General features: G+C 34.3%; 1 protein-coding gene across 2 annotated transcripts in view; it reads left to right on the top strand.

Annotated features, from left to right (window-relative positions):
• The window catches only part of LOC100375782 (kinesin-like protein KIF13A), a 165,214-nt gene that overhangs the window by 79,688 nt on the left and 62,814 nt on the right, over positions 1 to 22,712 (top strand). For both annotated transcript variants that reach the window (XM_085508135.1, XM_085508136.1), the window contains exons 3-8: positions 6,316 to 6,328; positions 8,245 to 8,302; positions 9,070 to 9,162; positions 15,051 to 15,234; positions 15,805 to 15,892; positions 18,355 to 18,489. In XM_085508135.1, the coding sequence (XP_085364261.1) occupies positions 6,316 to 6,328; positions 8,245 to 8,302; positions 9,070 to 9,162; positions 15,051 to 15,234; positions 15,805 to 15,892; positions 18,355 to 18,489 (571 nt within the window). The remainder of the gene's footprint in view (positions 1 to 6,315; positions 6,329 to 8,244; positions 8,303 to 9,069; positions 9,163 to 15,050; positions 15,235 to 15,804; positions 15,893 to 18,354; positions 18,490 to 22,712) is intronic.

Genomic DNA, 22,712 nt, shown 5'->3' with positions numbered 1-22,712 from the left:
GGTCTGCTTACAGTAGTTGGTATCCAGGTCTGCTTACAGTAGTTGGTATCCAGGTCTGCTTACAGTAGTTGGTATCCAGGTCTCCTCACAGTAGTTGGTATCCAGGTCTCCTCACAGTAGTTGGTACCCAGGTCTGCCACAGTAGTTGGTACCCAGGTCTACATACAGTAGTTGGTACCCATGTCTGCTTACAGTAGTTGGTATCCAGGTCTGCTTACAGTAGTTGGTATCCAGGTCTGCTTACAGTAGTTGGTATCCAGGTCTGCTTACAGTAGTTGGTACCCAGGTCTCCTTTCAGTAGCTGGTATCCAGGTCTCCTTATAGTTGTTGGTATCCAGGTCTGCTTACAGTAGTTGGTATCCAAGTCTGCTTACAGTAGTTGGTATCCAGGTCTGCTTACAATAGTTGGTATCCAGGTCTCCTTACAGTTGTTGGTATCCGAGTCTCATTACAGTAGCTGGTATCCAGGTCTCCTTATAGTTGTTGGTATCCAGGTCTGCTTACAGTAGTTGGTATCCAGGTCTGCTTACAGTAGTTGGTATCCAGGTCTCCTTACAGTTGTTGGTATCCGAGTCTTCTTACAGTAGCTGGTATCCAGGTCTCCTTATAAGTTGTTGGTATCCAGGTATGCTTACAGTAGTTGGTATCCAGGTCTGCTTACAGTAGTTGGTATCCAGGTCTGCTTACAGTAGTTGGTATCCAGGTCTCCTTACAGTAGTTGGTATCCAGGCCTGCTTACAGTAGTTGGTATCCAGGTCTGCTTACAGTAGTTGGTACCCAGGTCTACTTACAGTAGTTGGTATCCAGGTCTGCTTACAGTAGTTTGTATCCAGATCTACTTACAATAGTTGGTACCCAGGTCTGCTTACAGTAGTTGGTGTCCAGGTCTGCTTATAGTAGTTAGTATCCAGGTCTGCTTACATTCGTTGGTATCCAGGTCTGCTTACAGTAGTTGGTATCCAGGTCTCCTCACAGTAGTTGGTATCCAGGTCTGCTTACAGTCGTTGGTATCCAGGTCTCCTTACAGTCGTTGGTATCCAGGTCTGCTTACAGTCGTTGGTATCCAGGTCTGCTTAGAGTAGTTGGTATCCAGGTCTGCTTACAGTAGTTGGTATCCAGATCTGCTTACAGTAGCTGGTATCCAGGTCTGCTTACAGTAGTTGGTATCCAGGTCTGCTTACAGTAGTATCCAGGTCTGATCAGAGTAGTTGGTACCCAGGTCTGCTTACTGTAGTTGGTACCCAGGTCTGTTCAGAATAGTTGGTACCCATGTCTGCTTACTGTAGTTGGTACCCAGGTCTGCTTACAGTTGTTGGTACCCAGGTCTGTTCAGAATAGTTGGTATCCAGGTCTGATCAGAGTAGTTGGTACCCAGGTCTGATCAGAGTAGTTGGTACCCAGGTCTGTTCAGAATAGTTGGTATCCAGGTCTGATCAGAGTAGTTGGTACCCAGGTCTGATCAGAGTAGTTGGTGAGGGAGTACCGAAAAATTGAGAAATTTTGTAGCAGTGAAACTTTATGCTGGGGCCACAGCGACTTTCCCAAAATTTAAAAGGCTTACATTTTTCAAATACATTGTATCCATCATGTGAACTCATATTGTATGTGTAGGTTAGATCACATTCCTAGGGGCGTGATCTGTAGCACTGGCCAATCAATCACCCGAGAAAATATTCGTATTAGCCAATCAAATGATGGCATTTTTGAAATAACATTTTAGTACATTGTTACATTTTGTCAAATATGTTGCAACGATGGCCTGCCAGTAGTGTCAGTTGAATCAAGAGTAACTCAATGGATACTTTGTATCTGATCTTGGTGTTATAAATAAATTGTCGCAATGAAAATCCTTTGTTTTCTTGCGTTTTTTCAGCCGTGATCTAAGTGAATTTGCGGTGAAATAGAACCACTCTTTATCACGACTCTTATTGGTCGAGGGCTGTTGGCCATGTGCTAAAATGAGATGCAGTGACTATGTGCTCTGTATATGCATTGAGTTGTAGCAATATACTGCATGATGTTGTATGGCCACTTTTGGCACTTAAAAAAATATTTTATTTTCTGTCATTGATAAAAGGCTATATTCTGTGCAAACCAAACCAGCTAAGCATATTAGAATTAGGGAATGAAACAATTATTACACACATCCTTAACATTTGTCAGCTAAATATCCAACCTTAAAATAGGCTACAATGATGCAATCATGAGAATGTTGCAATATATACATGGAGGCAGTGCTGTGACTGTATCCATTGACACATAGCAGAGGTCAATGTGTTACCATACTGCCTGAGTGCATACTTCACGTTATTCTTGCAATAACCTTCTTTTTAATATTATACATCTTTTTCCTGTTTGTAGGAGTAATTTATTGAGGGATTGTAGCGAGAGATTACGTCAAATATGTTTTGCGCTGCGTAAAAGTTTGCAAGTGTGAATGAATTCTATTACCACCATACACTATAGCGCTTCTGTGTCCAATGTAAACAAAGGAATGTGTTTGTCACCAATAACCTGGATACATCAATGTTTAACCAAGTACCAGTGCTGATACAGCATTTTCTGTGTTAGATATATAGCAATGACAGGTATTAAATTGTCCATGAGATATAAGCATTGATTTTGTTATTCTACTTTGATATACATGTATCGGTTTGAACATACACTATAGTAATAAAATGCCATCTTTTCAAACGGAGATGACGTCAATGCTTACAATGCAAACCCTCAAGCAGTACAGGATATAGTCGATCAAATTAGGAGACATCTCACAAGTTGTATTATGTATATCTAACCTATACATCACTAGAGACAAGACATTGTATGGTTTCCATTTATGTATTCCAGACATTCAGTCACCAAACAAATTATTACATTTCGTTTTTTCTTTATTATCTCGTGTTTAATCTATAGCATTCTGCTACTGCACAGTAGGTATAGCAAAAGAAAAATATTAATTATGGCTGGTTGTTACAATGTTTCTAAAAATTGACCTGTCATTGCTTGTGAAAAACCACCTACTAAAAGCGACCTTTTGTTGTTTGGTTTGTTTTTCCTCTTTCATATGATGTATGTGTACTAAAATCATTTACAGTATTAGTTGTAACTTCTGACTTATTTTTAGAGGATCCATTGATTTGTATGTAGGTTCACTAATAAAAATAATATGGTACAGTATACATCTTGCACTGAAATTTTATTACCTGTCATTAAACAGTGAAATGAATTAAAGGAATGTTTACCTGGCTTTGAATGTTTACCTGGCTTTGAATGTTTACCTGGCTTTGAATGTTTACCTGGCTTTGAATGTTTACCTGGCTTTGAATGTTTACCTGGCTTTGAATGTTTACCTGGCTTTGAATGTTTACCTGGCTTTGAATGTTTACCTGGCTTTGAATGTTTACCTGGCTTTGAATGTTTACCTGGCTTTGAATGTTTACCTGGCTTTGAATGTTTACCTGGCTTTGAATGTTTACCTGGCTTTGAATGTTTACCTGGCTTTGAATGTTTACCTGGCTTTGAATGTTTACCTGGCTTTGAATGTTTACCTGGCTTTGAATGTTTACCTGGCTTTGAATGTTTACCTGGCTGTGAATGTTTACCTGGCTTTGAAGTAGGCAGTAAAATCAGTTTAGGTGTATTGTCAATGGTTTGATTTTGCCTTTGAACTTCATCTGACTGAACCTTATCACATTCCATTTGTTGTCTCTATTCAGAAGTAACTTGACGGCAATGAATTTATAACTATATGAAGGAAGTTACATGTATAGTCACCTGCTAACATAATGTAGATCTCAGTGAACTGAAATGACATTTAATGATTTTCTGACACATGATACTTGTATGCAGTCCTCAAATAATATGTATGTCTTTGCATTCATTAATTAATATTGTGTTGAGATACTCTTACTTTATCATAAACTTTTACCATCAAATTTATAGAGAATGTTATTACATGTAAGCATGAAAATAACCCTGAAATACTTTCAAGTTTGTTGAATCCTACATTGATTTGTCCTATGACCTTGGTTTGTCCTGTTTTTGCGTTTGATTTCACACATACATGGGATCTCTTGGTGAAAGAAAAATAGTCTATTATGATTACCTTTTCTGAATCTTGTTATAGAATTTTTTTATGATCTTCAAAATAGTCGCATAGATTTAATAATACAAAGAATATGTTAAAATTATTGATAAAAATTTACTCACTTTAAAAAATTATATTGTTTTTATGAAAAGACAAAGCCAGGAGTTAAGTTACACCAGACTATACTGTGCAATGAATATGTACATTTGTATACATTTATATGGGAATTGACTGTTAATCATTTGAGATGTGCACCGCCTGTTTTATATTTTACATGTACAGCATACAGACATTCACAAACATAATGCAGAAACAGGAAATAGTGAGTTTATTTGCTCCCTTTGAGAAAAGAAACACTAGTATGATTACTGCATCTTAAGAAAGCTTGAACTCAGTACATATATACATGTACAGTGTAGGCATAGAAGTCACCTGATAATGCCTAAGGATTAGTGTATATTGTAGCAGCTGGTTTAAGTTGAACCAGACAGGATAATGGTATTGATCTCACCAGTTCATTTTTCTGCCTGAATTCATTTTAACGCAGCATGTATTCTTTTGAAATATTTCTCGACATTGAATGTCACTGTTGTCTTCTCTGACTTATTTATTCCGACTCTTTGGTGAATAATGCCACAATAGACCTACCTGTGTGACTGTCTTTATATAAAAATAGTATTAAGGCAATTTAATGAACCATGCTGGCATCAACCTGCCCTCATTGCTTGGTGTTCACCTCCAGGTAGCATTTGTACTGATGTAATAACCACTACACTATCAGTAATCGATTTAACTCAGCATGCAATACTTTACATGGGAAATCTTTTATTCCATTCAGACAATAATTACTGTATCTGCAATATTGTTGTTGATTTGGCTTGTACATGTAATCATGCCCAGCGTGATTATGTAAGACATGTAAAAGCTTCTTAACTGTTCCGGAAACTGACCCTAAGTTGTAAAATTGTAGTTAATTCCTGTCCTATGCTTGTACCTCTAATGATCAGTTAACTGCTGTACCTGTATTTATATGTTATTAGTCTCAGAGTGATGTAATGGTTGTACTAAATATCTGGTTAGTGGTCGTTATGTCATGCTTACAGCAATATATAAACCTATTATCATGAATGATTTGCAGTTAAACCCAGTCTTTACGATAAAACACAGTAAAAGCAAGCAGTATTTTGTCTAATGCACTGCAAACAAATGTATGTGCTTGGGTTCTCAATATTCACCAGTACACCACAAGTGTACAGAATAACATATGTACAAATGTACACGAGTATGGAATTTTTTTATAGTATAAAGGGAGTCCCAAGAATCCAAAATCAATAGTTATGGGGGAACCAGAATTGTAATTACATATTACAGCATATGACATGGTGGGAGTGTGTACACAACCTCAGTAGTCGTTGGGTTTGTGTGGCTTGTTAGCTTGTGTATATCTGGTAGCTTTGCTTATGTGTGGACTTTGAATATGAACACAACCTTGCATAAAACGTTAATTGCAATTGACCTCACTGTGATGGCACATACGTTGTGGAATACGGAAAAAGGGCCCGAAGCATGCGCACTGCGTACACAATATGCTAATAACTTTAACAAGATTATGTCGTAAACGTATCTTATGAGTATTATTTTAAAGTGCAATTATTATTAGAAAGCATTTATTAAGAAACACCAAAATCATGTATATTCGGTCTTGCCCCCCTCTGTCTATTGTGGTTATTTGAAGATTGTACATGCTTTCTATCATACTACCAAATTTAACATGTGTCTGTGGTTTTTACACTGATTGCGGACGTTAGCATTGGCAAGCCTAAATAGGTTTGATTGTATACAGCGCCACCTGTGGCTGTTCCCGGCTAAAATGATAAAATGCACCATGCAGCTACTCATGTTTCCATTTTATTACCTGGTCATGTTTCATTTGCCTAAATACTACAAAGGCCATTGTAAAACACTATGTTTGTTTGTGTTTTAAAAAATATAATATTTGTTGCTAAATGCAGGACATCTCATGAGGATTACATCTCAGCTTGTTTCCATGGCTCAACAAGTCTGCGTACACACCTGTGTTGCAGTCACCATGTGTATACTATGTGAAACAATAACAGTGTGTATTCCATACATGCTGTACAATTTGTTATTATTTATAATTAAATACAGTTCCATATTTCTTATTTTTCTTTTCTCATTATTTTCATGTGCTGTTTTGGATGATATAGAAAGTCACCTAAGGTAGGTTGATTGCTTTATTACCTTTTCATGAATTCACTCACAAAATTAGTCATTCTTTTGGCGATTCAAGTTTCATCAGAAAAAATGTATACCCACGAATGTTATTTCTTAATTATAATATTTATAAATGTAGATTCAAATTCAAACATGAGGTTGTGATTCTATGTTGAGATGCTTATGCTGATAATTTAATTTTGAAGATCAAAATGATGGTTTGCCAACACTGTTAGTACAACTGTTTTTACCCACATGCATCAATTGTTTCTTACTTTGTGAGGAGAGTGATCACATGACAAAATTAAGATCCAGAAAGGCTAATTATCTCTCTTACTTAACTTTCTCGCCAAAATTGTACTTGTATTCTCCGATATTTCTGGAAACGAACCCTTATTTTGGAGCCAATTTTCAGTTTTTACTCAAAAAGTTTGGCTATTTTTGTCCCTATCTTCTGACAAAAAGTGCCATAAAAGGAGGGAACCTGTGGTGAAATGGTCAATACATCTAGAATTTGATATTTCATGTCAGTGCTTGTTCCAAAATGTATCGGGGAAACAACATTGAAGCATCAAAGGTTATTTCATTGCCATTTTGAGCTATAATCTCTCATTAAAAATATTACTACAATTGAGAACAGGATGTATAATACTGATAATAAGGTTAATCTGAGAATACTGCAAAGTGTGCACCGAGGCAGTACAAGTCGCATCGACCTCTGCTACGCGTTGGACGATTTGATCTGCCTTTATGTGTACTTTACAGTATTTTTGTGCAAACCTCATATTATAATTTTAATATCATTGTTTCCTAATCACTTGAGTAACTGTTTTGAGGAGAGTAATTTTTAGCTCTCCAGCCATTTTCAAAAGGCAAGGCCTGATTCACTAATTTTCACTGGATTTAAATTTCACTGATGTAGCATTCATATTCAATGAGTTTTAAATTCACGGTTTTATCATTTAGATAATGCGTCTATCCTTAATTTTACATATTCACTGGGTTTTAATTTAGCGCATTTTCCAGTCGGCTAAATAAGCAAAATTAAAACCCAGTGAATAATTAACTCTTTTACAGTAACCACTAAACTGAAATGAGTGTACTTAAGGTTGTAACACATACTCATTAAGGTATAGATGCAGGTTCGTGGGCACTTGAGAGTGAATTTTCTTTTTTTTTGCTTTTTATTATCCAAACAGTCTTGGCTATAGACTGTTAAAATTTTGTAGAATTGTGAATAGTGGAACATACTCAAAAAACGATTTTAAAATATAGAAAACTGGTACAAACATTCTCTCTTTTGAATGCCTAGCAAGATTTAGCAAGGCTGTACATAAATAATCAACAAGAAACATGGTGAAAAAAAAAGTAATGACGGGATCTCCATATTATGCACTATATTTAACTTTTTACAAAACGATAATAGGTTTAAATTTGGAACTGTTACAGCCATTTTAATTATGAGCATTAGCAAACTTCTTACTGAGTGAATGGTTATGCAAATTAGCAAGTATCTCCACTTGTGTTTTTCAGTTTACCATGGAAGTTCAAATCTAAATAGCTTGCACAATTCTTGTTTATTTTGAGTGAAACTTTCACACAACGTTTATCAGTTGTTTATTAACAAATGGGCGTCCAGGCGTATATTTAGTATGTTTTGTTTTCATATTACAAAGTTGTCAAGCAGGATGTGTGCCGTATAGTCAATCCCGGTCAGTATTTCACACTTCGAATGTCATTGTCCGAGAACAACACAGCGATATTATATAAATTGTGTATTAGTTGAATGACTTAGTACTCTTTTCTGAAATTTTATCGCTGTATACACAGGTTGTGCATTTCTAAAACTATTTGGTTTCTGTCGGCTTCAACTACATGATAAATCCATCTGTATTTAATGAGTATTGATTTTTCTTTCACAGACATTTGCTTTTGATCATTGTTTCTGGTCTTTTGATGAACGAAAGAAAAATTTTGCTGGTAAGATTAAATCATTCATATTTCCCATTAGAGATAAAATATAACTTGTAGTCTTTGTTTATGTATACTAGTTGACAATCTCTCTTGCTCTCAGACAATATCATTCATACAGTTAGAGAAAAAGAAAAAAAATTTAATTTTTTTTATTAAGATTATTCAATACCACAAGATATACGTTTAATATTTAATATTAAATTTTACATTCAAATACACACTTTTGAATGATGATCATTTTCATTTAAAATTACTCTTAGCCAATGGTGGCAAAAGTGTCACAATTCATGACGAAGGGTTAGCAAGAGTCAAGCTTTCTCACATATTTGGAAGATGGCTGTTCATTGAGTAATATATATTGTATGTGATTTGCATATTAATGAATTTATTATATCTATGGATTCTGGCCATAAGATAAAATTTGAAAGTAAAACGTATAAAACATAACAGCATGGTTGTTTGATTTGAAAGAGTATATCCAGAACTCTAGACGTCTTTTAGATGAGACACCACTGCTTATATACCTCCGGATTATCTATCTTTTGTCACACATGCACGTTTGTTATTTTTCTAATAAAAAATACATTTACCTCAACAGATCTGTGTACATTACATTATGATGAATATTACCAATAAAGTCATTGCTATGGTAACAATATCTGGTGCATGTGTTGTGCAACGACCACCACCTTTTAAGCAGTGTATAGTATAGATTACATTTCAGTTTCCATGACAGCTCATTTTTTCGTGAACTATGTATTTTTCTATTGCAGGTCAAGAAACAGTTTTTAAACATATAGGAACAGATATTTTAGAAAATGCATTTGAAGGTTATAATGCCTGTATATTTGCTTATGGCCAGACTGGTAAGTCATTAATTCATCCAATAACATGGCCCAGTAGTCACAGTTATGATCCTAATTCCCCCCCCCCTCTCCCCCACATTGTGTACATTTCAGGGGTTTTTCTAAAAAAAAAACTGCAAGATGGAGCACTGCAATTCAGCGGCGCCACCAAGTGGGGGAAATACGGTTCTCCCTACCAGGATGTGGAGTTTTGGATAATTCTAAGTTAAAATGGAGCACTCTATTGCTTCCTTGTGGCCAGAATTACTATCAGACAGGTCACAGTTGAAGACTGTGGCCGCATGTGATCCCTGGTCAATCAGAATTTAGGGGGTGCATGACCATGGCATGAGGGTGCTGCGTCTCTGTTCCTTTGTTTAAAAAAATCCCTGCATTTTATCTTCATCTATTGCTTGTGCTTTTTGCCCCTAAAATTACCCATATTTTTTTATGATAGAATAGTTTGGCTGGATGTGACACTATCCTCAAAAAGGACTATTAGATGTATTGATATTCCCAAATTATGCCAGTTAGTGAATATCTATATTGCCAGAAATGGATTTTCTTTTTACGTGATTTATAACACCTTTCAAAATCAGTATCAGCTGTTGATATCGAGGATGACAGGGCATTAAAACAGTGTGAAGTGAACTTGTGTGGTATACTTCTTGATAAAGGCTAATAGTACAGTATTTGAAGTGCTAAGTAATGCATTAAATAGTGAGGATATATCTAAGGTGACAACAATAAATGTATTGTACACGCATCATTGCATTACTAAGTGGTTTTACTGCTATTAGGCAACACCATTAGTAAGATGTAAAGTACCTCTAGACCATATGTCATGTCTCTCTTCCAAAAATCATTTGATTTCATACATGTACCATAAGGATTCTGTCAAATTGGTGGTCTTGATGAGTTAGTGTCACGGCCATAGTGTTCCGAACACCAAAACACCAACATTGCCAGTTAAGTTTCTGACAGGTGTATCCAAATAATAGTGGGGGTCTCGGAAATGTTGAATATAAAAAGCAAATTGCAATGCCATTGCTGTTCAATTTATATCATACAATTGTATACATTTCCATATAATAAATGACAAAGTAATTCTAACAAAATGTATGTACAGACACAGTACACAAAAATGTATGAAAAGTCAGGACACAGTCGCTGGTGTGTTTGGTACGTGTCATATGTAACTCTCGTGAATTAGCGCATTTAGCTGAATGGCACACCCCCCAAGCAAGTGGTTTGAACTAACCAGTTCTAATCATGTGACAATCTTGAGACACACTTAGCAAACCAGTCAGCAACTTTGCTGGCAATGCTGGTATTTTGGTGTTCTGAACAATATGGCGATGACAGTAAATAACTCCAAAATGTAAATAAAAACTTCTATATCATAGTCTACTGTAGTAGTGTTCTCACCAGGAACTATGTGGGACTAAATACAGAAATTATTCAATTACCCATCCATGTGAAACTTTAGACGAATATATAAAGTATTTTGTTCCTCTTTGGATGGTGATAGTGTACTCAAAGTGTTTAATATGAAAACAGGTTTGAATAATAATTTTAATAAACTTCTTGGTTGTTTGTCTAATGGAAGTAAAAAACCCGAGGACTAAAATTTCAACCATGAGATGAATATCTCGTGTTCTGTGGAAACATTGCTGTAGAAGAAATATTCACTTGTTTATTAAATTTTATCGGATTTGATATTTTGAGACTCACTGATTTGTGAAGGTCATTCTGTTTAAGGTAGCAGAATAGTTTTTTGGGCACTTTTCACATTTTTTTTTGAAAATCACACGAATAGCTTCCTAAGGCATGCTACATACATTGGTGTATTTATTTTATTGAAAAAAAATATCTTGTACAAGTAAACTGATTTTTTTCTTGTGTGCAAACAAATGGCCAAGTTTTTGTTTATCCAGTGTACACCCAACTAGTGCATCTCATTAATATGCATGGTTTACAAACATAACTGAACTGAGGGTAAATAGTTTTAAGTTGGGCCACTTTCTTTATTTGCTATTTACAAACAACTGATAAGATATCTGTTTGTAGTTCACACACAGCTGGTAAGATGTGTGCACTGCTGCCTTTCTAGACAGGAAGTACAGCAAAGACAAAACAATCCCCTTTGAAACAACAAATTTTGAATAAACAAAAAAGTACATGAATGTACCACTTCAATGTAATTATATGTTAACAGCATAAAAACTTACAATAAATTTCTGTACCGTAATATTTTTTCTTGGCTTTGTCATTGAAAGGTGTCTGACCACGGGGTTAATGCAGTTATATTGGGAGGGGGCTCCCTTTTACAAAATATGGTTGCAAATAATAAAATACGGCCATCTGTGGTGGCTATGCATTGCATGAAAATTCTGATAACAGGCCACAAACTACATGTAAAGGTTGATCAATGATAAGAATATGCTGGGACCTGGTTTATATAATCCATTTTTCAGAGGAGTTTTCACCAAGTAGGCATACTTGCATGCTTAGGTTTTTCTAAATTCGTAAATTATGTTACATGTAATAAATCTGTCTGATAGATACTTGGTTGTTTTATCTAATGTACTCATGCGAACAAAATGCACGGGAACAAAATAGTAGCGTACAGAACGGATTTCCCCGTCGAAACCAGTGTCAGCCATGAAGTGGACAAAGACAATTTTACAGTGACACTGAGAGTTCGATGAATCAGACTTCGATATAGTGGGTGATACTCCTGTTCAAAATGTTCGAGAGATGTTTGTATCTCGCAGGAAAATATTGTTACCTTCTGACGTAGAAGAAGAAAGTGAGAGTGAATGTCACGGCCGATCGTTTGAAGACGGCGAGATTCGACTCGTTGACATGTCACTGTTGAATGGCGCCCTAGAAAAAGAGATTTGTCAATTTTGCAAAGTAGGCAATATCTCAATAGTGGAGCGCAGGCGTCACGGTCTAGTCAGTTTGAATTTCTTTGCACGCAAGGATATTGTATTCGATCGAAACTGAGCCAGCCTAGCTTCCCGTCATCCCGAAAAAAGGGAGCAGTTTTCGAAATAAATAGAAAAGCTGCCATTGGAATGCGAGCGATTGGAAAGGGACGGCGCGCTCTGGTGAAACTGTCAAGCTATTAGGGGTTACCTCAACCAGTAACGGGTCCGCCTTTTCGCCAGTATGTACGAGCTGCCTCCAGGAGACTCCGAAACTCGTGGCATGCTTGAACTAATAAGTTTACAAACACAACGGCCCAAAAATAAATACACTGTATTTGCAAACACTTCAACTGCCAAGTGTAGTGTCTGTATTGTTTGTTACTCACAAACAGAACCGCCCACTTTGCATAATGCAAGCTTTAATGAATGATGTCACCGTTCGTTATCAGCACAGACCGTCAAAAAACTCCATAGCGTGAAAAAAAACGGCCAAAAAACAAAGTTTTTCACAGATATAAATGTTGGTTCATGATTTTTCTCAAAAACAACTTTCAAAGCATTTCATTTACAATTAGCCCATGTAAATTACGCTGCTAAAACGGGAGTTAACGTTGATTGAAGTTTGAAATCATAAAAGTGACGATTTTCCGGTGTTCGGTTTCTGGCAATTATCGTTGACCTAATTTTAAATGGCGGTTCAGTGAATAGCACTACGATGTCGCCGTTTAGCTTTTCTTACTCTTGGATATATTGGCTTCATATCTGTATTTACATATTTGCAAAATTCTATTGCGTTTTTTCACAAACCTTGCACAAACCACCAGTATACTCTAACTTTAACACCAAAAAACGTGCTTGAAATTTGTGATTTTCGGAAAGAAAAAAAAAATTAATGCAAAAAATAGAAATACAGATTTAAACTTCATGACCTTTGCTTCAAAACAGTGTAAAGTTTTTGATCGCATGAATGACTGTAGAGATGACAATTAAAATTTTATTCACGTTAGTTAAATTATCAGCCCCGCTGATTTTCAGAATCACGTGACGCTAAAACAAACACAATGTTCACAAAATATTAATAATAGGAAAATACAAGCCAAGAGCTTTCCAAACATACATAGATTGTATGGTTTCTTGTAAAATTTATTCCGATTATGGGTGTTTACATTTTTCATGCAAAAAAACTATCCTGCTACCTTAATTTACATCATGACAGGGTTTCAATTTAGCGCATCTGGAATAAACAAAAATAAAATGCAGCTAATAATTAAGTTCTATACAGCATGTTCTGAGAGCAATTCTTTGAAAATTAACTTAGTCAGCTGTTCTAACCTCTGCGTTTACCGGCCACATGAAATAAAACGAATGGTTAGAGAATGACTTCTGGCATTAAAACTGGTTTTAGTAATTGATTGATTTGTGATTGAATGAATTTTCATCTGTTTGATTGATTGGCTATCAGACCAACTGACGGACCGTCCATGCATGTAAATTACAATGCGCTTTCTTAACATATAACACCCCTTCCAGATAGAACTGAACTTTGACACATTGATAATAATTGATTGATAATTAGGATGAGTTGGTGTTGAAACACTCACTTTTATTGTGGTTACCTTGGTGATATTTTGTAGCATTGTGGGATTGTAAATGACAAAAACTTAACTCTTATGTTTTGCCCATTTTACGCAAAAATGTATTTGTTTTAATATGAAAGGTAACAACCCAGCATTATTAAATATAAATTTTTTGATATGAACGTACGTTTTAGTTTTTTTTTTTTAAAAAAGAGGAAGTTAAATGTTGTTCAAATTATTGGCACATCGTTTGGCATATCATTTGTCTTGTTATCCAAAAAGTTTGATTTCTAGTTGGTAATATTTGGTAATCGTTGTCTTAAGTAACTATTCAAAAATCACTAGTTGTTTCGTACAATGGCTATCTATCGACATCATAGAAGAAAACATGTCGTTTTAATTGTTTTTCTAAAGTCTTTCCTGTTCTGACATTATTTGTCTGAATGTGTTCAACATTTGTAAAAAAAAAAATTACCCATTCTCTATTCTACTGACTGTCATTGATATTGACATGTATTTTTTTTTTTTTTGAAATTTGGAACATTCTACATGTACATACATTCTTTCGTGTTACCATGGCTACATCAAAATAGAGATGCATTAAGTATTCACTGGTTTTTAATTTCACCAGATTCGTTGATAAGTGCAATTCGCTAAATTGAATCATTGTTTTCCTACTAAGTTTATGAAATCAAAACCAGTGAAAATGCTCAGAACATCAAAATAGTAAAATTAAATGACAGTGAAATAAATGGTTTTACAGTAGTAAAAATGGCTGCCGTCTGGCGGCATGGTGTTTCAATAGTCATTGACATGCAATTCTTCTATTTTTCTTCTAAACATTATTATCATTACCAAATAACAATTATACAGTACAGTCTAAGTAACTTAATGTTGACTCCCAAGCTAGCTGTTAGTCTGCTTAACCGTTTTTATAAAGTTTTAAAAGTGAGGATTGTAGATGAATGTAGCCGTTTGCCATTACATTCCTGTAATCTAAATAATGCATACACAACGTTCATCACTCTAGAACACTTGTCTCTTTATTTTCAATAATTCAGAATTAGAGGTATACTAATGAAACTGAAAAATGAAACATAGGATTTTTTTTTCAGTTTACATGCGTGTTGCTCTTAAAATAAATAAACATGTTTTCAAATAACTTTCCAAAAATGTATTTATCATTGAGTTTCCAAATAGCAGACAAGATGTTTTATCAAATTTGGCTTATCTGTCATTCTCTGCACATTGTATCATCAGAATTGTTACCCAATGACAATGACATTATTCCATATGATAACAGACCTCTAATAACTTGCATCTTATAAGATTAATCATGCCATCTTTGCAATGTTTCAAGTGTTCTCATCATATTTTAAATATTATTTGTCTGCAGGTTCTGGCAAGTCTTTTAGTATGATGGGTACACATGATAACAGAGGAATCATACCAAGGCTATGTGATTCACTCTTTGAACGAATAGCAGAGGAGACTAATGACGAAAGCTTAGCATTTAACGTGGAGGTATCTTACATGGAAATTTACAATGAAAAAGTACGCGATCTGCTTGATCCAAAAGGGTAGGTTAAGTAATAATTATGATATCAATATTCAACTCAGGATTTTATATTTTGCTGGATTTAAAGCACGATATACAGGACAAAATAATTAATATACTCTGAGAAGCACATCTCGTTTCTTAAACGTGAGGTAAAAAAACTTTAGTACAACCTATGAGCTTGATAAACTTACCAGGATAACAATTAGTGTGATAATATAACGGCATATACTGGACACGTAATTCGTGGGAGGTAGGACAAATGAGACAAAAATGGTATTCATCCTCAATTCTAGTACTTATAAGTTGAAAGTGTCTTTCAGTTTAAATTTTTAAATTATGAAACAATACTCAATGCAATAAATTATCTGTATGACTGTAAATATTTTTCTTGCTGAAAAATTAGTCAATTTTCAAGTACATGTTGATTTGTTCTTGCCAACATTGGAAATCCATGTCGCACAATTTTTGTTTTAATAATAAACTATGCTTTTGAGTTTCAGCCCCTCATAAAATCAAAACAACTTTAAAATGCCAGGAGCTATTGAGCTTGCTTCCAATTCATAAATAATTTCAATATTTGTTTTTTCAGTGGTAAAACTAATTTAAAAGTCAGAGAACACAAGATATATGGTCCATATGTAGATGGATTATCAACATTAGCTGTGTCCTCATTTGAGGTAAGTGACCATACATGTACATGTATATATCTACATGTTTTGCATATGAATAGATTCTACTAATATGAATGTAAAACCTAACAATATTCAACACGCTGTGAACATTCATGATGGCTGTGGTGTTTTAAAGTACATGTATGTTTATACAGCTAATATTGTAAACTGTAAATTTTGCTAAATCAGTAAACTTTCATGAAATCAGTCATAAAATGAGTGTCAGAAAATCATAAAAACAGTGGAAAAGAAATGGCTTACTAATTGAGTTATCAAAATATGTTCATAATTGTTTCACAAAAAGAAAGAAGAGAGCATTAAAAGCACTCAAATTTGTTCATTTCATGATGATATCTTCAATTCTCTAATTTTGATGAATATTTTTGTCATTTTTGGTAAAAAGTGATATTTTCAACTTCTTGTCAAAAACCGCAAGTCCAATTGCTTTGATATTACATATATAGGTACTACATGTGGACCACTCTCAAATTTGTTCATTTCGTGATGATATCTTCAATTCTCTAATTTTGAAGAATATTTTTGTCATTTTTGGTAAAAAGTGATATTTTCAACTTCTTGTCAAAAACCGCAAGTCCAATTGCTTTGATATTACATATATAGGTACTACATGTGGACCACTCTCAAATTTGTCCATTTCATGATATCTTCAATTCTCTAACTTTGATGAATATTTTTGTCATTTTTGGTAAAAAGTGATATTTTCGACTTCTTTTTAAAAATCACAAGTCCAATTGCTTTGATATTACATATATAGGTACTACATGTGGACCTCTCTCAGATTTGTTCATTTCATGATGATATCTTTAATTTTCTAATTTTGGTGAATATTTTTTGTAAAAAGTGATATTTTGACTTCATGTTAAAAAACCCAAGTCCAGTTGCTTTGATATTACATATATAGGTACTAGATGTGGACCACTCTCAAATTTGTTCATTTCGTGATGATATCTTCAATTCTCTAATTTTGAAGAATATTTTTGTCATTTTTGGTAAAAAGTGATATTTTCAACTTCTTGTCAAAAACCGCAAGTCCAATTGCTTTGATATTACATATATAGGTACTAGATGTGGACCACTCTCAAATTTGTCCATTTCATGATGATATCTTCAATTCTCTAATTTTGAAGAATATTTTTGTCATTTTTGGTAAAAAGTGATATTTTCAACTTCTTGTCAAAAACCGCAAGTCCAATTGCTTTGATATTACATATATAGGTACTACATGTGGACCACTCTCAAATTTGTTCATTTCGTGATGATATCTTCAATTCTCTAATTTTGAAGAATATTTTTGTCATTTTTGGTAAAAAGTGATATTTTCAACTTCTTGTCAAAAACCGCAAGTCCAATTGCTTTGATATTACATATATAGGTACTACATGTGGACCACTCTCAAATTTGTCCATTTCATGATATCTTCAATTCTCTAACTTTGATGAATATTTTTGTCATTTTTGGTAAAAAGTGATATTTTCGACTTCTTTTTAAAAATCACAAGTCCAATTGCTTTGATATTACATATATAGGTACTACATGTGGACCTCTCTCAGATTTGTTCATTTCATGATGATATCTTTAATTTTCTAATTTTGGTGAATATTTTTGGTAAAAAGTGATATTTTGACTTCATGTTAAAAACCCCAAGTCCAGTTGCTTTGATATTACATATATAGGTACTAGATGTGGACCACTCTCAAATTTGTTCATTTCGTGATGATATCTTCAATTCTCTAATTTTGAAGAATATTTTTGTCATTTTTGGTAAAAAGTGATATTTTCGACTTCTTTTTAAAAATCACAAGTCCAATTGCTTTGATATTACATATATAGGTACTACATGTGGACCTCTCTCAGATTTGTTCATTTCATGATGATATCTTTAATTTTCTAATTTTGGTGAATATTTTTGGTAAAAAGTGATATTTTGACTTCATGTTAAAAACCCCAAGTCCAGTTGCTTTGATATTACATATATAGGTACTAGATGTGGACCACTCTCAAATTTGTTCATTTCATGATGATATCTTCAATTCTCTAATTTTGATGAATATTTTTGTCATTTTTGGTAAAAACTGATAATTTCTTCTTGTTCACAATCATTTATGGCGAAAAATTATATTTTTGAGTTCTTGTTGAAAACAGCAAGTCCCATTGCATTGATACTATGCATATTGTTCATTTTCTAATGATATCTTCTGTTCTCTAATTGAAATGTGCATTACTAACAGCGGAGCTATCTCAGCCGAGAGGCTGCTTGTTAAAAATGTAATTTCAATGTTCGTTTTTGTTGTTATTTCCATTTATTTACACTTTATTGTTTCTTTACATCAATATCCCAAAGTGGATTTGATTGCAGTAAAGTTATTATTATTATTATTATTTATTTCCATTTCTCTAATGAAATATTTTAAATTATTTAATATAATCATATGTATTTTCTTCGTTAGGACATTGAATCTCTGATGCTTGAAGGAAATAAATCAAGGACTGTGGCAGCAACAAATATGAATGCTGAGAGTAGTCGGTCACATGCTGTATTTAATGTAACACTTACACAAACATTAACAGACATAGAATCAGATGTAAGTACCATATCTCACTTCCCTTAAACACTTACACAAACATTAACAGACATAGAATCAGATGTAAGTACCATATCTCACTTCCCTTAAACACTTACACAAACATTAACAGACATAGAATCAGATGTAAGTACCATATCTCACTTCCCTTAAACACTTACACAAACATTAACAGACATAGAATCAGATGTAAGTACCATATCTCACTTCCCTTAAACACTTACACAAACATTAACAGACATAGAATCAGATGTAAGTACCATATCTCACTTCCCTTAAACACTTACACAAACATTAACAGACATAGAATCAGATGTAAGTACCATATCTCACTTCCCTTAAACACTTACACAAACATTAACAGACATAGAATCAGATGTAAGTACCATATCTCACTTCCCTTAAACACTTACACAAACATTAACAGACATAGAATCAGATGTAAGTACCATATCTCACTTCCCTTAAACACTTACACAAACATTAACAGACATAGAATCAGATGTAAGTACCATATCTCACTTCCCTTAAACACTTACACAAACATTAACAGACATAGAATCAGATGTAAGTACCATATCTCACTCCCCTTAAACACTTACACAAACATTAACAGACATAGAATCAGATGTAAGTACCATATCTCACTTCCCTTAAACACTTACACAAACATTAACAGACATAGAATCAGATGTAAGTACCATATCTCACTTCCCTTAAACACTTACACAAACATTAACAGACATAGAATCAGATGTAAGTACCATATCTCACTTCCCTTAAACACTTACACAAACATTAACAGACATAGAATCAGATGTAAGTACCATATCTCACTTCCCTTAAACACTTACACAAACATTAACAGACATAGAATCAGATGTAAGTACCATATCTCACTTCCCTTAAACACTTACACAAACATTAACAGACATAGAATCAGATGTAAGTACCATATCTCACTTCCCTTAAACACTTACACAAACATTAACAGACATAGAATCAGATGTAAGTACCATATCTCACTCCCCTTAAACACTTACACAAACATTAACAGACATAGAATCAGATGTAAGTACCATATCTCACTTCCCTTAAACACTTACACAAACATTAACAGACATAGAATCAGATGTAAGTACCATATCTCACTTCCCTTAAACACTTACACAAACATTAACAGACATAGAATCAGATGTAAGTACCATATCTCACTTCCCTTAAACACTTACACAAACATTAACAGACATAGAATCAGATGTAAGTACCATATCTCACTTCCCTTAAACACTTACACAAACATTAACAGACATAGAATCAGATGTAAGTACCATATCTCACTCCCCTTAAACACTTACACAAACATTAACAGACATAGAATCAGATGTAAGTACCATATCTCACTTCCCTTAAACACTTACACAAACATTAACAGACATAGAATCAGATGTAAGTACCATATCTCACTCCCCTTAAACACTTACACAAACATTAACAGACATAGAATCAGATGTAAGTACCATATCTCACTTCCCTTAAACATATACGACAGTAGTCATCACAAGATATACTGATAATCTTTCAGGAAGTTTGTTTTGACAAAGGAGTAAATTTGTCGTGAGTTGTAAAAATTACAATGGAATATTTATCAGTTTCCTTTGATTTGACAAAGTACCGCATACCAAATGTTCATATCATAATGTGATGTATTTTTGTAACTAATGTTCTTGTTCTTACATCCTTCGTCTGTTTCTTTCATCTTGTTTCTCTTTCTGTAATTCTCCTCACTGCTCTGCATCATCATAGATTAATGGTGAAATGTTGCAAATGGTAAGGCTTTGCATTGCATTGTGGGTCTGTTTCACTCGGTCACCATCAACATCCTTAGATATCTATTCTTAACATTAAATATTCAAAATAAAAAAAACATAAAATGCAGTATGTGGTTTTAAAACCAAGACTGAAAAAAATAAGATTTCTTGCAATTGTATAGACATCATGCCACCTGATGAATACCGATACTACAAATGACCAATCACATGGGTGGGATATCTACTTGTAAATTCCCTTAGATAATGAAAAGACACTAATTCTATGTTAAATCACATATTTAATACACTTTTTGAGCATCATCTGAGCACCCCTTAAAAGACTGTGAGCGACATCGTAAAGGTCAACTTGAGTTTACTTGAGCGTCAATCTGAGCTTGAGTTTAACTTAGGAAGTAGGAAACTGAGCTCTGACATGAGCTTTGACGCCTCACGAGTGTTAATTTGACGCCTCACGAGTGTTAATTTGACGCCTCACGAGTGTTAATTTGACGCCTCACGAGTGTTAATTTGACGCCTCACGAGTGTTAATTTGACGCCTCACAAGTGTTAATTTGACGCCTCACAAGTGTTAATTTGACGCCTCACAAGTGTTAATTTGACGCCTCACGAGTGTTAATTTGACGCCTCACGAGTGTTAATTTGACGCCTCACGAGTGTTAATTTGACGCCTCACGAGTGTTAATTTGACGCCTCACGAGTGTTAATTTGACGCCTCACGAGTGTTAATTTGACGCCTCACGAGAGTTAATTTGACGCCTCACGAGTGTTAATTTGACGCCTCACGAGTGTTAATTTGACGCCTTACGAGAGTTAATTTGACGCCTCACGAGAGTTAATTTGACGCCTCACGAGTGTTAATTTGACGCCTCACGAGTGTTAATTTGACGCCTCACGAGAGTTAATTTGACCACCAAGCTTATCTTACACTGTGCTACTAATGAACTTGTAGATGTCTGCTAAAACTGAATTTGTGTCGGCTTAATGTATTTCTGTATTAACCGTATGGTAGACAAGAATTGGTTTTAACATTTTTCACTGCAGAGTGAATCCTCTAACCCTAACTTAGGACTACTTGAATCAGTGAAATGTTCATATGGAGTTGATGGTGAATGAGTTGTTTCATGTTTGTACTAGCAGTCTGTGTGTGTGTATATTCCACATTATATTGTGTGTAGCTTAGCCAACAGTTTAGAAATGTTTGCTCCTTTATCTATCCTGGATATAATAGATTGTGTGCATTCAAATACATAACTCGCCTATACTGCATTGGTGTCCTAATTTATTCAAATACATAACTCACCAATACTGCATTGGTGTCCTAATTTATTCAAATACATAACTCACCAATACTGCATTGGTGTCCTAATTTATTCAAATACATAACTCGCCTATACTGCATTGGTGTCCTAATTTATTCAAATACATAACTTGCCTATACTGCATTGGTGTCCTAATTTATTCAAATACATAACTCACCAATACTGCATTGGTGTCCTAATTTATTCAAATACATAACTCACCAATACTGCATTGGTGTCCTAATTTATTCAAATACATAACTCACCAATACTGCATTGGTGTCCTAATTTATTCAAATACATAACTCACCTATACTGCATTGGTGTCCTAATTTATTCAAATACATAACTCGCCAATACTGCATTGGTGTCCTAATTTATTCAAATACATAACTCGCCAATACTGTATTGGTGTCCTAATTTATTCAAATACATAACTCGCCTATACTGCATTGGTGTCTTAATTTATTCAAATACATAACTCACCAATACTGCATTGGTGTCCTAATTTATTCAAATACATAACTCACCATACTGCATTGGTGTCCTAATTTATTCAAATACATAACTCACCAATACTGCATTGGTGTCCTAATTTATTCAAATACATAACTCACCAATACTGCATTGGTGTCCTAATTTATTCAAATACATAACTCACCAATACTGCATTGGTGTCCTAATTTATTCAAATACATAACTCACCAATACTGCATTGGTGTCCTAATTTATTCAAATACATAACTCACCTATACTGCATTGGTGTCCTAATTTATTCAAATACATAACTCACCAACACTGCATTGGTGTCCTAATTTATTCAAATACATAACTCGCCTATACTGCATTGGTGTCCTAATTTATTCAAATACATAACTCACCAATACTGCATTGGTGTCCTAATTTATTCAAATACATAACTCGCCAATACTGCATTGGTGTCCTAATTTATTCAAATACATAACTCGCCTATACTGCATTGGTGTCCTAATTTATTCAAATACATAACTCACCAATACTGCATTGGTGTCCTAATTTATTCAAATACATAACTCACCATACTGCATTGGTGTCCTAATTTATTCAAATACAT

The sequence above is a fragment of the Saccoglossus kowalevskii genome, chromosome 14 (assembly GCF_978046115.1).
Source record: "Saccoglossus kowalevskii chromosome 14, keSacKowa6.1, whole genome shotgun sequence".
In the NCBI taxonomy this organism is placed as follows: domain Eukaryota; kingdom Metazoa; phylum Hemichordata; class Enteropneusta; family Harrimaniidae; genus Saccoglossus; species Saccoglossus kowalevskii.
Note: the sequence above shows the minus strand (reverse complement) of the source record. Positions and strands in the feature narration are given on the sequence as shown.